Source organism: Centropristis striata, chromosome 13, assembly GCF_030273125.1.
Source record: "Centropristis striata isolate RG_2023a ecotype Rhode Island chromosome 13, C.striata_1.0, whole genome shotgun sequence".
In the NCBI taxonomy this organism is placed as follows: Eukaryota; Metazoa; Chordata; class Actinopteri; order Perciformes; family Serranidae; genus Centropristis; species Centropristis striata.
Genome location: NC_081529.1, coordinates 6,287,294 through 6,303,723, shown reverse-complemented (window position 1 = coordinate 6,303,723; position 16,430 = coordinate 6,287,294). Strand labels below are relative to the sequence as shown.

Here is a 16,430-nt window from a genome sequence, read left to right as displayed (position 1 = left end):
CAAAACATTTTATTTTAGGTTATTAGTTAATTTAGTTAATTTTTAGGTTAATAATCTCATTTAAGTATATTTGGAAGATACAAATACATTGATTGAAACAATGAGACTTACCAACAAGAACAGTTCTTTTTGTACGACAATAATATTTCTCATCTTTGAGCACAATTACCTTTATTTTTTTTTTGAAAGTGTGGTATAGTCAGAATGATAGTTTTTTCCCCTGTTCTCATTTGTGTTTATGACAACAGATTTTTTTATGTAATACGTTTTATTCTTCCATAAATTTGAACAACATCTGATCTATGCATTTGATGGTTTTCTTGTCAATATGTAATGAGAGGGCAGCGTAAGTAAGTCTCTAGATATTCCTTCTGCTTTTGTTATGAATGTTCTACCTCTTAATAATAAATAGCTTTTATTGTTTATATCGTCACACTGTTAAAATAAACGCCTAAGTCATTTTTTGCCAAAATTGTTTTTTGTGCCTAAATCATCTCCTCATGACGCCGGCCACCTATGGTAAAATCACCTACATCCTCAGTTGATCAGATCATGTGATTTTACCCCTTTAAGACAATGGCCTATGTCAAGTGTGTGACTTAAGCAGCTTTATTATGCCTAAGTCAAAATAAAATGTGACTTAGGCAATTTTTTGAACATGCCTTTGTGACTTAAGCAAGATATGGTAACACTTTATTTTGAAGGTGTCTACATAAGAGTGACATGAGCGTGTCATAAACATGACATGGGATGTGTCATGAACGTTAATGACACTATAGTAACATTAATGCTTGTCATGTCATGTTTCTGACTCTTGTAGTGTAGTGTAAATTTACTACCGCACTGAGTGAGAAAAGTGGATTTAAGACCAAGTCGAAGTTCCTTTTAGTTTTCTTTTTTATCAAACATCAGAATACACTGCCAAGGTACAGCGGAGGAGAACTTTGTCAATCTCAAAGGTTTCTGAAAAAAGGTGTTCCTCCAATAACAGCCCTTGTTCTCTCTGCTTTTTTGTCTGTGTGTAAGATCATTTAATTCAAATGTTCCAGCCCATATACGTAGCGGGAACGACCACGCTGCTAAGTCTACTTTTTAACCTTAAAAGGATACAACCTATACTTGTTTATATTCAAATTCCAACGTCTCTACTGTCTGACAACTCCCCGATCTTTACAGTTCATTATTCTGGTTTGAATCAGTTGTTACAGTTCTGTTCTGAACAAAAGGTCAGACTTTAGCTTCTCTAGTAAAGCTGAACTCTAAAAGTAACATAAAATATACCACTCGTAGCATAAAATATACTACAGTAGACACCTTCAAAATAAAGTGTTATCATATCTTGCTTAAGTCACAAAGGCATGATCAAAAAACTGCCTAAGTCATTTATTTCTCTTAAGTTACATAATTTATACACAGTGACAGTGTTATTACTATGCCAATAGCCATCCTTTGTTACATCCTTTTTGAGTGAAATGATCAATAAATGTCATATGTTACACTTTTGGTGAAGTTTTTTTGTGTTTCCTGCAAAACTTGAAAAACTGACTTAGGCGATTATTTTAACAGGGTGACGAAATGTAGTGTGTGTACGGTCAGCTGACGTCACCGTCACAGTCGCGTTGCCAGCAGCAAATCTGTGCTGAGAGCTGCGCAGCCGCTCTGCGCATCCGTCGGCTGAGGTGGACCGACCCGACCGCGCAGCCATTTCTCTGCCCCTCATGAAAAACATCCAGGGGGGCGTTAGTCCACAACCCGCCGTGCGGCAGTCATGACGTTAACGACACATACCGGGGCTGAACTCATCACTGACTGAGACCCGCGACCTCCAAACTTTCTCCCAATTCAACGCCTGCGCAGACGGACCGGGCTCCCCCTCTCTCTCCTTCTCTCTCTCTCTCTCCTCCATTATCAGGCTCATGTTTTAGTTGCAGCCATGGAGGGAAATCTGCAAGGAGGCTGCGGCGACGTCGCGACAATGCACGTGAAAACTGAAGCGGTGGATGAGAATACATCTGCGCTGGTTTTGGGCAGTCGGGAGTCGCCTGCGCCCTGCGGAGATACCGCATGCAGAGGAGGAGGAGGAGGAGGAGGAGTGGAGCAGACTGCAGAGGAGCTGGCTGACACAACAACTACTCCTGTCCTGCTGTGTGAGTGCACACACCAGCTAGTGTTTCATGTTTCACTTCAAAATTAAACCAAGAGTTTTATATTTGGGGCTTCATTTCCTTTTCAGATTAACATTAGAATGCAAATCTGTGATATTGATGTCATGAATGTGTCTTTTACCTGTGACACCATTAGACCCTGTGAGCACAGATCGCTTCTTCACCACGTCAGGAGATGGAAAAACTTACCTGAAGATAGCTCCTGGTGAGTGTTTTATTGTGAAAGGATCTTACTTTTAGTGTTGAACTTCTATCATTGGAATGAAATAAAACACACGCTTTATGAAAAAAACCCCCTCTAATATGTAAGATATGATGAACCCTCACACATGACCTTTGTTGTGTTAGATAGATTGATTGATTGATTGATGGATAGATTGATAGACATTGAACAAACACTATTCATACATTAAAATAAACATAGCCTTTAGATAATTAACCTATGATAAATCTGAATTTACATTAAAAAAAACTCTGCTAAAGTATTTACACATTTGCAGAGAAATTGGAAATTACTGTGAAATTAAACATCGCAGGAAATAAAATTTTATAATATGCAGATAAATTAGTGCTGACAATTTTTCAGACCCTTTTACAGTCGTACACAATATTAATTTTTTTCTCAAGCTTTTCTGACTTTTCTGATACAATGGAAACCAAATACTAGTTATCACGTCTGCCCGGGTCAAATTGATCACAATATGAGGATTATTTTAAGAATTATCTTTGACAGGAGACCAAATGAAACAGACTGTTACCTTGATGAAAATGACTAATCTACATTTGAAAACTGGTTGAAACATTTGGTGAATGTAATAACACAACCCAGTAAAATATACAACATAGGTGAAGCCCTTTTTTAGACATTTCAATATGAAAAAGTTACATATTGTACCATTTCATATATTTTTTAGTTACAATTTATTTATATTTTAAGGCTCAAAATGAACTCTGAGCAACAAAACAGATTCTGACTCACATGTTGCCAAACCTGATTGGAGTATGTGACATCACCTTTTTCAACTAAGCCACGCCCACTTTAAACCCACATAGGGCGCAACAGGAATGAGTTCTGAAACCATGTTAGCGTTTTAGCACCCTGGGGTCTCTCCTCTCAAACTCAATGAGGATTTTGAATGGGTTGGTGGTTCGATGCTTGAAATAAAGTCTATGGTTAACACAAACTGAAGAGATTAAACGCCATCACGCCAGACACGGACAGGAACTCTCTCACTAGTCCGCCTTACAGCCTCTAGTCATGTTTATCAGAGATAAGTTTATTAAACAATTTATCAGGCTACTGTTTCACTGACATTGAAGTAATGCGACCGTGATGTAGTTAGCTATAGCATAAAGTTAGCTTTTTACTTCTGTCGGCTGCATCAACGCTTCAAACATCATAAAAGTGAAGTTCAGTTGTGATTGTCCTGCTGAACAAACCATGTAAGCATCAGAAACGTGTGTTTGCCACAGAGCTTATTTTTTGCAATGATCCAAAATCCAATGCAAAAATCCCATAGGAGAATTTTCATCAGGGTTATAATAGTTTGGGATTTTTCATTAGTTTTAGTTTTAATTTCGTTGTGATTTTTTATCTTCAAATGCAGTTAGTTTTAATTAGTTTTTAGAGTGAGTTTGCTAGTTTTAGTTCGTTTTTATTTTTTCGCAAAATGCTTAGTTTTGGTTTAGTTTTTATTAGTTTTAATTTTTTGTAATGGGGTATTTGTTGGGTGCCAGATTAAAAAAAGTCACAATAAATAATAAAAAGTCTCCTTTATTTCCTTTGTCTGATCCATCTCAGCCCCAATAACTTTATTAAATCATAAAACCAGATAGATGAAATAGATTTAATCTCAACCAATAAGGTTTACGTATGAAAAAAGTTGACAAAAACGAAAACGAAGGACATTTTCACTTTAGTTTTAGTTAGTTTTGTAACCACATAATACAGTTTCAGTTAGTTATTGGTTTTTTTTAAAACTCTTGTTTTTATTTTTATTTCAGCTGAAGAAAATGTTTTTTCAATTCTAGTTTTTGTTATTTCGTTATTTCTCGTGAACTATAATAACCTTGATTCTCAATAGAGCCCATGGTGATGCTACAAAAATACATCATTTATTTTGCTCTCTATACAGGACAGAAAAAATCTCTCATGTGAAACCTTCAAAACTGTTCTAACTTTGTGAGAAAATAATGTGTAATTAAACCTTATAACAACATCAGGTTGAGAACATATGTTTTAATGGCCTTTTAAATAGATTTAAATATATCTCCTCTATACCAATTTACATATGACCCTACAAAAAACAAAAACAAAATCAGTAACATGTGTCCTCCTCTCTCCCACAGCGTCAGCGATGCCACCTGCTCCTTCAGAGAAGACTCTTCCCTCCGGCTCCGATTTCTCCTCCAAAGCCGTTTTGTGTCTGATAGAGGCCGTGGGGCGCCGCTGGGGCCTGTATGAGACACGGGAGCGCTCTCAGCTCTTCCAGAGCGTCCAGGAGGAGATGGCCTCCAAGGGCCACATACTTCCTGTTGAAAAGATCCGCCGCAAGTGGAACAACCTCATTGTGACATACAAGAGGGTTAAAGACCGCAGCCGGGAGACGGGACACGCTAAAACGTCCTGGGAGTTCTTTGATGTAAGTGTCTCCTTCCAGCACTCTGTTCCACACAAAGAAAATTTCCCTCAAGGTTGGATGAAATATGAAAATATCTCTTTAAAAGAACCCACCAGACACTTAATTAATTTGGACTTGCAGCTGGCTCAGGAAGTGGAACTGGTTCAGGTCTGAGTTGTGACCCAGAAACCAACACAAACCATGTTTACCCGTAAGAATGCTGTGCAAGCAGAGGGTTTTGTTTTTTTTCAAAAGTTTCATAAGGAAAGTTTCATTAATCAGAATAAACATCCCACTGGCAGACTATTACTTTCTAATTCTTTCTGCTCCACTTTCAGGTCTCAGTTCCCTTTTTCAGAGTCCCTTTGATCTTCTCACATAGTCTGTATGCCTGTATACATGATACATACACAAACGCTGTGAAGACTTTATAGAAATACAAAGAGACCAAAGCAACTACAAAGAGAGGCAAAACAGCAGTAAAGAGGCAAAATAAGACTCATAACAGCTATGAAAAAGGTGCAGAACAACCACAAAAAGATATAAAATGACTTCAAAGGGACGCAAAACAACTACAAAGAGATGCAAAAGAACTACCGAAGAAACAAAAAAAACCACAGATAAGAAAAATCAACCAAAAGTTCAAAAACAACTACAAAGAGACACCAAATAACCACAGAGATGCAGAACAACTACAAAGGGACACAAAACCTCAAAAAGAGGCAAAACAACTACAAAAAGACCAAAAAAACTACACACACAAAATGACCACAAAGAGACACAACATTACTGCAGAGAGACATACAACCACAGCCAAAAGCTGCAAAACAACCACAGACAAACACAACTACAAAGAGACAAAAAAAAATCAAAAGAGATACTAAACAGCTTCCAAAAAGGTGCAAAAAGGGACAGATGAAGTACAAAAAACATAAAATGACCACAAAGAGAACAAAAACAAAACAACAATTTCAAAATTTCTCTTCGGGGATGAATAAAGTATTCTATCTATCTATCTATCTATCTATCTATCTATCTATCTATCTATCTATCTATGAGACAAAAAACAACTTGAAGAGATGAAAAATAACTCCTAAAGAAAGGAAAAAATAACCACAGATAAGAAAAAAATCAACAAAAAGTTCAAAACAACTACAAATAGACACAAAACCACAAAAAGAGGCAAAACAATGTTTGACAAAAACCAACAGACATATAAAGTGACCACAAAGAGACACAACATTACAACAAAGAGACATAAAATCACCACACAAAGCAGCAAAACAACCACAGACACACACAACTACAAAGAGATACATAACGGCTTCCAAAAAGGGGGGAAAAGGACAGATGATGAAGTACAAAAAAAACGTAAAATTACCGCAAAGAGATGAATAACAACAACATCAAAGATACAGAAAACAACTTTGCTTGAGTTTGTAGAATCTTGACAGTGAGAAACAGCACGACGGGCATTTCTGCCGCCATCAATGTTTTGACTTCACTTGTGAGAGCAGTTTTTTCTTCTAACATGTTGAGAGTTGCTAATTCTCTGAAGGAACAGAGAGCCAGTGTTATGAATCTAAGCCTTTACTTCATGCAGCATGGAGAGAAGACGAAAAGCATTCTCTCTCAAACACAGAAACTGTTCCACTTAGATACGGAAAATCATGTTTCACATGACCAAAAGGCCAGAGACAATTACAGGAAGCCCTCGCGCCTTAAAGCAATAAAACAAACAGGGATCAAACGTTAAAGGACGGTGACAAAAGCCTTGAAAAAACAAATGCGTCAGAGCAGAACAGCCACATAGTTATAATGTCACCATGCTGTGAAATCCTGTGTATACTTCAAAGCATTTGAAAATGTAAGACTTTTCCGACACTTGCTGCTGCCGTTGCTTATTGTACACCTACTGCTCTGTTACACACCACTGTCTCCTCCCACTTTGTTCAATACAACAATGCCAGGTTGCAATGTGAATGGGCGCCAATAATATGCTGAATCAGTACGAATGTCCAAAATGCGGCAGAGCTCGTTATGGGGCTTTCTCAGAAATAAAAAAAAAAATAGATACAGCATAGAATTGCAATATTTTTTCGTGGCAATGTTATATTGATTCATGGTCGTCAAGATCGATATTTAGCGTCAGTATTTCCGCCATTTTAGTAACATACTGGAAATGCTGGTATCACATGAAACCAGAAGATCTAAGGAATCTCTAGGCACCATGTGTGTCTGGAAGTTGTTGAAATAAAGCTGCAAAGTTAGGCTTTTTTATGTTTTATTAAAAAGAAAAATCAGAGCAGTTAAACTTAAAGTTGAGGAAAGTTTGATAAAATGCTGCAGTTGTTGTCGTCCATACATGTTTGATATCAGTTCAGTTCAGTTTGACTGGATACTTTGTTGGTCAGTCTGTGGGTTTGACTCTCATTGTGGAGAAATAAAAAGACTGAAGTGAGATGAATAGACTGAGAATTTTCTCTTATTTGACAAAAACAGTAAAATCGCAATATATTGTATCGTAATACTTGACATATTGAAAAATGTTTAAAATCCCAATAATATCTGGGGGCACAGTGGCGCAGTCGGTGTGGAGTTTGCATGTTGTCCACTTGTCCCCCGAAGTTCCCTTTACAGGGACCTCTCACAAAAACATGCAGTGATCCTGGTCGCTATAGTGCCTCCCTCTTGTCGGTCTGGTCTCCTGATGGGTGGGAAAAGAACCGGTGGGAATAACGTGATCTTCCCACGCGCTACGTCCTACTGGGGAAACTCCCCCTGTCAGGTGACTGCTAACTAAAAATTAAAAAAATAAAAAAATTCCCAATAATATCGTATCTTGAGTATCGAGGTAAAATCGTATCGTGGGGCCTCTGCTGCAGTCTGAAAGTGGCTATAAAGTCTGTGTGTTGCTCCTGCCTTTTGCATGTCAGTGCCAGGGACCCATTGTCTCATAATCCAGCCATGGCTGCCACAAATATCTTGGGTTGTTTATTTCCTCTCTCTTTCTCTGTGTGTGTGTCTTCTCTCTCCAGCTGATGGACGCCACCCTCTGTGACACTGTGGGCACTCAGATCGTCAACAACAAAAGGAACAAAAGCGGCAGCACTGTCTCCACGCTGCCTGGTCCTTTGGCAAAGATCGCTGCAAAACCACAGGTTCCGCAGCCCGCCGCCATCATCCGCCCTAATGGGGACTTTACGTCGACTGCTGGCGTGGACTCAGCGGGTCAGGGAGCCATCAGCAGTCAAATCTCACTTACTTCAATGACAACGGCCTCCATTAGCCCAACAAACGCTCCGGAGCTCAAGCCCCTGATCGTCCTTAACAGTGACATTGTTCCGACCAGTATTCATCCCGCCACCATCGTGCCGTCTCCGTCTTTTATCTCTCCACCTTGTTTTACTGACACGGCTTCTACTTCCCCTTCCCTCGGCCCCACGAGCAACACAGACCTCAACACGTCACGCTACGTAGGCCGCAAAGCTCCGTCATTCCCATCAGGCATCATACCCTTTCGCCTTAGCAACGCGCCCCTTAGCAACAATCTTCTAGGCCTCTCCTCCTCCCTCCCCCCTACTCCCTCCTCTCTCACTTCGTCCGTTTCCACCGCGCTATCTGCGACAACGTTGTCAGGAGCAGAAGGGCAGAGCCAGAAAGGAAACGAGGAGCGATCCAGCACGGCTCTGTTCCAGGAGGTCCTGAAGCGGCAGGAGGAGCAGGCGTACCTGGATCGAGTGGCTCGCCGCCGGGTGGAGGCCAGAGAGAAGAGGCGCGAGAGGAGGGAGGTACGGATGGCAGAGTCCCTGGGCAGGATCGCCACGGCGCTGGAGCTGCTCTCCTCCAAACAGGACACGGTCATCGCCCTGCTGCAGAGACTGGCTGACCGCAAGTGATGCAGGCTGGAAGGCACAAACACGGCCCGAGTCCCATAATGCTACTGAAATTTAATGTAAATAAAATTTTATAAAATCATAAATGTTGCTCACTTTTTTTTTTTTTTTACATTTGCTCTGTCTAAGTGACTTAGAGTAAAATAAATGATAACTCCTATAATCAGGGGCCAAAAGCCAGGGCACCGAGGCCATAAAGTAAAACAATAATTTTAAGTCCACGTCCATAATGAATTTAATTTAAAGACTAATGACACTTCTGAGGAAGATTTTTTTTTTTGATTGATTGAGAATTTATTTGAACACAAAATTAAAAGAGGAACATTTAAAAACAAACAAACAACAATAAATACAAGACAACAACACAAATGAAACAACAACAAGACTCAACACTTATTTGTGTGCAAAAGGAGTGGGAAGAAGCCAAAGCTTATTAAATCCCACCCCTTCTCCCTATGTTAATTTACTATATTCAGTTATATAACAATAATATTTATATATATATGTATGTATAACACATAGTAATGTAGTTTATAAACTCATTATTACCATTATTAACACACATAACTTGTTATTAACTTACAAACACATAAGTACACATACACCCATGTAGTCATAATGAGACAACAATGAACAAACAAACAACAATAACACACAAAGAAGAAAAAATAGTAACACATTTAAAAAATAAAACGTCAACAATAACCACCTACTGTCATTTTACACATCCGTTTTCATCCCTATATTGTGTGAAGACATGCTTTTTATATTTGATTTTGAAGTGTTTCATGTTTGAAGATTGGAGTCTCAGTCAAAATTGTCAGGCAGGTAAAGAAACATCTATCATTTTTTATGTCTGAAGATAAACAAAAAACAACTATTGAACATATCTAAAAAGAAAACAAAATTAACCGTATCAATCTGATTGTTGCTTGTGATTTGTCTGTCTTGTTTTCACATGTGATTATGTTTTTTATTATATGTTTTTATAGTTGTCTATTTTTTAACCTGTCTGCAAGCTAAGTTTCCCTTTGGGGACAATAAGAGCAACTGAACTGAACTGAAGTACACAGGAAATTATGAAGTCAATCACTCACTTCAAAAACTGTAAAACTTATAATATATGGTAATAAACAGTGAGTCTGGACAATCAGCTCCCAAAATATATTTTTCTTCAGTCATTATGGAGCCAGTGAGGCCCAGATCTTAGAGGGCTGCACATATACTCATAGAGTCTGGTTATAAAATAGGTAAATAACATTCTATTTTGTATAGGCTTCGCCCTCTAAGAGCTATAATATCTCATGAAAAGATGCTAAAATTATGTCAGCATTCTCTCTGGGGCAAATAATGATTGTACTATTGATTCACAATGTTTTGTTAAGGAGAGGCTCACAAGCCTTATCTTTACTGTCAATACCAACTCGCCCTTGAATGTTAACTTCCTCCTCTCCATACTGACAAACAGCACGTCCTTCCTCATGCCGTTCCAATCTAACTAAAGGAGTCAAAACGCATTCTGAAGTTAAGGTGAAACACTACATGCACTGGTCAATTTTTTAATTTTTGTTGTACATAGTTTTCTCTCTTTTTTTCCCCCACTGGTGAAGAGGAAACATCCAAAATACACATTTAGGTGTTTATTTTTCTACACATTCTCTGTAGATTTTCCTAAATTCACCAAAAGTTACCATTAGATAATGCCTTATATGTACGTTTAACCTTGTTATACTAAAAATACATTTAATTTAAGTAATCCACTTGGGATGTTTCATGTTCATATCTATTAGTTAAACATGTTCTCTTTCCACCTGTAGTGTCTTGCTAAATGTATGAACATTTAAAATATATTTAAGGCTGTTTTCTTCTGTTTCTCTTATTCTGAGGCTTATTCAGTAGCACTTCCACACACTAAATTTCCAGTTTAATTCTAATATTTACTGTGAAAGTTTTAACGGGTTCATTCCTAATTTATAGCCTAAAATAAATTGTTTTAATGGCTGTTGATAGTATTTTAAAGATGGATAAAAAGAGATATTGAAAATATTTTCTATAAAAATGTAATATGTTGATAAAATAAAACAACCTTGTTTTACCGTAGTTCAAATGTATTTAATAATATTTTCCCAATTTCTACTAGATAAATTGCAATTTAAAAAATGTAATTAAATAATTTATTTTAATTGTGAATTAGAAAATAGTCAACAGTCTGGATTTCTCTTCCTGTGTAGGAGGAGCCACAGGACATGCCACTCCTTCAGTCTGCAGAGGCTGGAGGAGCACACCTGACTCCACTCTCAATTACTGAGATTATATATAGGAGCTGAGGCCTCAGTTCTCTCTCTTCTCCTCCACAGCCTCCCCCTTGGTTTGTTTAGTTGGTCTAGTTATGTTGGTTTTGTTTAGTTGGTTGGTTACTTTGGCTTATACACCTGCATTTCACCACATCGCATGCATGCACACACCTCACCACTGATATACTGACTTACATAATTAAGTTTCTTTGTGTTGCTTTCAGCTAATTAAATAAACATTATTTTATTATAACTTGAATACATGTGTGGTCTCCTTGTTTTGTCATGATCTATGAGCTGGTTCATGACAACACATATGACTGTTTTTTATTGTAAGTGTATTGTAAAAAAAAATTGGTACAATTAAACATCAATGCTGAGCACACCACAACATGTAAAATAGACTAAATCATAGAATAGTTCCACATTTAAAATTGCAATGATCAAATCTCACAACTATGAAGAAAGAAAGATGTGAATGTGTCCTTTAAGCTAGATGTTGTGATTCTGTCTTTCTCCAAGGCTTAAATCAAACTCCCTCAATTCAAAACTCAAACATTTTATCCACTGGGTGGCGCTTTTTTAAAGTCTACCAAAAAAGTTGAACTCTAACCAGTGCAGTCACATGAAACTACAAACTCACTGCCAAATTAGAGGCTGTTCCAAGATATGTTTTTTCATGAATGCACTGTAGTTCTACTTGAAATGATCACTGACAAAAGCTTGCTGCACATTATGTCAGACAGAACAATGGTCTGACACATGAACCCTTTTCTCCCCCCCTCTGCCCTCATTTCTTTACTTTCACTTTACTCAGCAGCAGCAGCAGCAGCAGCAGCAACAGGGAGGCTGCAGTGTGGACTGCTCTGAACAAAGGAAAGTTTTACCTCTAACAAAAGTTAAACTTCCCCGAACCAGAAAACCTCTTTAAACACTGACATTACACAGACATGGCAGCCAGCCGTTTGGATGAAAACTTTCCTGATGTCCAGCCTGGTGAGCAGCAGGAGGATCCAGAGGAACGTGAGTATAAAAGTTACCTCTTAAATCTTCATTCTTTTTAGTTTACCTCTCTGTGTATTAAGCTGCCTATAAGATAAACTTAAAAAACTTAGTTAAAATAAAGTGGACTTTGTAAAAAAAAAAAAAAGATTTTACTTTTGTTTTATGGGACAGCTCTGCACATGTTTAGTGAGTCACGCCTCAACAGCTTCCTGCATGTTGTGTAGCTGCAGGCCTGTCTGAAGGAGTGGGGGAAACCCGAGGGAGTGTTTGGCTCACTTGTTATCTGAGGGCTCGGGGTTTTACTCAAAAGGCAACTTTAAAGGACAAATGAAGTAAGAGTTTTGTCCTGCACTATCCCTTATGTCCTGTTTTTGTCTCAGTTATAGTTAAACTTTGCTGTAAAAAAGAAAAAAGATAATACAAGTTGGACATTGGAACCTACACTCTTGTGTAAGTGATCCACGAGGTGTGACAAGATAAACCTTTATCGATCCACAGTGAGGACATTCGGTTATTGCACAAGCAGGAAATACATAGAGCAGAAAGTAACACAAATAAGAGGTAGCATCAAGAAAAGAACAAAAGGTACACCAGTGCAATGCAATGTAATACAACACCATTTTTTCCACAATTACAAAAATGGTTGTTTTTTAAGGTTATGTTGACTGTCAGAGAGGTAATAATTCTACTTTATGTTTATTATTGAGGTCACAGTGGGTGGTGGTGGTGTACTACCATGTACATTGCTTTTAGAAAGTATTCACCCCCCCCCCCCCCCCCCCCCCCCCCCCCGGATGTTTCACCCTTGTTGCTTTTACACATGAACTCATGAACTCAAGAACTTTCAAACAAAAAAAACAATTTAATATCAAAGTGAAAACAGATTTTTACAAAATAGTATCAATTAATTAAAAATATATAAGGTAAAGTAAATGATTGCATGAATATTCATCCCCTTTTAAAGTAACTGACCAAATTCAACAGAGTTCCAGGTAGTTGATATTAGCAGTGTCACAGTTAGTGAAATGGAGATCAATGAGTGCAGTTGATGTGTGTCACATGATCGTAGTATAAAAACTCAGAGAAAAGATCATTGAACAGTAAAAGTCAGGAGATTGCTACAAAAAAAACTTGAATTACCACAGAGTTCGGTTAAACCATCATTAAGAAATGTTTGGAGGACGGCCAGCTCTAGGCAGATTTAAACCAGCCGTTCTCCTTCCATTTCTTAATGGTGGATTTAACTGAATTCTGTGGGATGTCCAGTGAATTGGACATTTTTTAGCATTTTTTTGCCATCTCCATTCTCTCCATTTCACCAACGGTGACACTGCTGGCATCAATAGTTGGACTTCTGTCGAATTAGGTCAGTTACTTCAAAGGGCGTTTATGTATTTATGCTATCTTTTATTTCATCTTATAAATGTTTAATCAATTGACACTATTTTGTTAAAATCTGTTTTCACTTTTAAAGTAAATATTAAAGATTTTTTTGGTGCAAATTCTTGTCAAAAAAGCAAGATTATATTGACCATGATTTCATGTGTAAAAACAACAAGGTTGAAACATCAAAGGGGATGAATACTTTTTTATAGGCAATGTATGTAAATTGGGTGGTCAAAATATTAGAAACACCTCTTAATATAATGCACACCACTTCTATTATGAATATACAGTTAAATTAATAACTCTGACAGTGCCAATCAAAACTGAAAATCTTTTTTATTGCAAAGGCAGGGTAAATGGACGAATGAGGACGATAGTGGCTGAGGTTGGAACAACATCTATTTTGATGATCAATTATGACTACTATTGACAGATTGTTAAGTGGATAACAATAAATTTGGCAAATTTGATTATTTCTAGCACTATATTTAAAAAACAACAACATATTACTTCTTGTACAATTTCTACAATTCTCTTTTAAACATTAGTCACATGTAACTCAATTAATACATACTTTGTTGTTTTTTCCTTAACAAATGAAAAAAGACAAAGCCACTACAATAATAATAATTTAAAAAATTAAACAAATGGACATTGAGGATAGAGCCATGCACTGACAAAAGAGCGGATTTGCTTCAGTTTTGGTTGTGAAGACACAATTGATTCACATTAGCCATTGATCAGTGTAAACAGACATTAGCTGTAGCAAGTGTTAGCTTCAAATGTATAGCTTATCGGGGGCCTGACTGTTACATTAATACATGACATTACAAATGGAGAAAACAAATGGGGGGTATGTCTGTTACATTTGTTTTTAAATTAACCTGTAGTTGTGTGTTTGTCCTTCAAAACGGAAAAAAAAATCTGGCAGAGATGGCAGATTTAGCTAACGCTAATTAGCATAAATCAGCTCAGAGATTCAGGAGTGACTAGCATGATGCTGTATTAACTATTTTCATCATAAACGTTTCGATTTAACCCTCCTGTTATGTTCATTTCTCAGGAACAACAACCATCTCTGTCAATATTTAGTGCAATGGTGTTCTTTACCTCTTACAGATTATAGGATGATTCACTCGTTTTTCATAAAAAATGCATGTTAAAACTTTTTTTTATGTGCATTGGAAAGACCTACATATAAAATACAATAGCATACATCACATTGAGTTATGAAAATTTTATTTTACATTTTACATTTTTTATTATTACAGTATTTTACAGTTGATAAATTAACAAAAGTCACCTCAGTATCTATGTAACATAAACATGCAAATATGTGAATTTAATCATTTTCATTATATATGTTGATTACAATTATTAAGCACAGCAGAAGAAGTTTCATCCTGTAAAAAATACTCTTAACTACTTTTTTTTTTTTAGATTTTTAAACTTTGAAATGGGTCAATTTGACCTGCAGCATAACAGGAGGGTTAATCAGTTAATCAGTTAACTTTAAAATAAAAGTTAAAAGCCCTACATTTTATTGTTTATATTTGTATACTGTTGAGTAAAATATATTGTATTTGTTGAAAATCGCAGCTCCCATTAGGATCATGCTTCTCGGAAAGAGCGGAGTAGGCAAGAGCTCGAGCGGGAACACCATCCTCGGGCAGCAGATGTTCAAATCCGACATGAAGCTGAAGAGAGTGACGCCCTACTGTGAAAAAGAGAGTGGGACAGTTAAAGATGTCCCCATTGCTGTGGCTGGGACAGTTAAGGACGTGCCCATCACTGTGATCGACACACCCGGCCTGTTTGAGACACGCCGCAACAAGGAGGTAGTCGTGCGAGATATTCTGAAGTGTGTCAAGCTCCAGGAACCAGGACCTCACGTCTTCGTGTTGGTCGTCCCCGTGGGAAGGATGACTCAGGAAGATCAAGACACCAACACGCTGATCGAAGAGATGTTTGGTGCCAGAGTGTGGGACTACACCATCGTGCTCTTCACCCACGGAGATCGCCTGGAGGGGAAAACCATAAATGATGTCATCACGGAGAGCGAGGACAACCTCCGAAGCTTCATACGCAAGTGCAGCGGCGGCTTCCACGTCTTCGACAACAAGAACCCGCAGGACCAGGACCAGGTGACGAGCTTTGTGGCGAAGATCCAGACCCTGGTGGCCCTGAACGGGGGGCGTCACTTCCACACGAGCCTGTATCCCACCAGGGAGAGGAAGATTAGGACGAAACAGGAGAGCATCTTGGCGGAGAGAGATGCCGAGATCTGTGGCAAGGAGAAGCAGCTAGAGGAGCATTTCAAGGAGCAAGAGCTGAAGACGAAGAGGAAGGAGCTGTGGAGGAAAGAGGAGGAAAAAGCGAGGGAGGCCGCAGAGATATACATCCGCATGGAGTCCTACATTTTTTGGATCATGCTCTTCATGGGAGCAATAGCGCTGCTGTGTGTGGCTGTAAAATCACCAGGCATTTGCCTTCCAGCAGCAATTAACATCATTTTGTTTTTGTTCAAGGAGACTATTCTTCGTTCAACTGTTTCAGGAAAAATGTCATAGCTTTCTAAGAAAAATCAATAAGCGTGGCATTTTATAGTTAGTCTATAATGGGCTTTCAATTGATGTAGTGGATTTTATACTGAAGAAACTGTTTTCAAAAACACGTTTTTGATTAGAAAACTGATAAAAAACAGGTTTTTGATTTTGTAGCTTTCTCACTTCCTTGTGACTAATCCTTAATCCACTCTCACCTGTTATATACTGTAATCATGTCTAATAAAAATGATTAAACTAATCATCAATAAATCTTGAAATTAAAAATTAAATGATAACCTGTAAGTATTCTGTGCATTTTATGATTATTGAGTGGTGTGCAATGGCTGCAAATATGTTGTGATGCCCTCTGGTGGCGGAAAAAACAAGTTAGCTGAAGCTCATTGAAGTAGTTCAGTGATGATGTGGGAGTGTGGGCCATTCAAAGTTTCGGTTTCGTTTCTCACTGTTGCGAAACAGCGGGGTAAGTTTTGACAGTTTTTAATTTACACAAATTATT

General features: G+C 37.9%; 2 protein-coding genes across 2 annotated transcripts; both read left to right on the top strand.

Moving 5' to 3' along the window:
* Positions 1–1,554: 1,554 nt before the first annotated feature.
* LOC131982652 (uncharacterized) lies at positions 1,555–8,772 on the top strand. The gene is made up of 4 exons (XM_059347181.1): positions 1,555–2,147; positions 2,302–2,370; positions 4,515–4,807; positions 7,825–8,772. The coding sequence occupies exons 1-4, from the start codon at positions 1,934–1,936 to the stop codon at positions 8,683–8,685; spliced, it is 1,437 nt and encodes a 478-aa protein (XP_059203164.1). The 5' UTR covers positions 1,555–1,933; the 3' UTR covers positions 8,686–8,772.
* Positions 8,773–11,022: 2,250 nt separating this feature from the next.
* LOC131982595 (GTPase IMAP family member 7-like) lies at positions 11,023–16,216 on the top strand. The gene is made up of 2 exons (XM_059347102.1): positions 11,023–11,999; positions 14,967–16,216. The coding sequence occupies exons 1-2, from the start codon at positions 11,927–11,929 to the stop codon at positions 15,935–15,937; spliced, it is 1,044 nt and encodes a 347-aa protein (XP_059203085.1). The 5' UTR covers positions 11,023–11,926; the 3' UTR covers positions 15,938–16,216.
* Positions 16,217–16,430: the final 214 nt, after the last annotated feature.

Excerpts from the sequence above, each read along its gene's own strand:
- LOC131982652 (XM_059347181.1), top strand. The coding sequence starts at position 1,934 with ATGGAGGGAAATCTGCAAGGAGGCTGCGGCGACGTCGCGACAATGCAC. Across the intron at positions 2,148-2,301 it reads AACTACTCCTGTCCTGCTGT|ACCCTGTGAGCACAGATCGC; the intron begins GTGAGTGCACAC and ends TGACACCATTAG. Across the intron at positions 2,371-4,514 it reads TTACCTGAAGATAGCTCCTG|CGTCAGCGATGCCACCTGCT; the intron begins GTGAGTGTTTTA and ends TCTCTCCCACAG.
- LOC131982595 (XM_059347102.1), top strand. The coding sequence starts at position 11,927 with ATGGCAGCCAGCCGTTTGGATGAAAACTTTCCTGATGTCCAGCCTGGT. Across the intron at positions 12,000-14,966 it reads GCAGGAGGATCCAGAGGAAC|CTCCCATTAGGATCATGCTT; the intron begins GTGAGTATAAAA and ends TGAAAATCGCAG.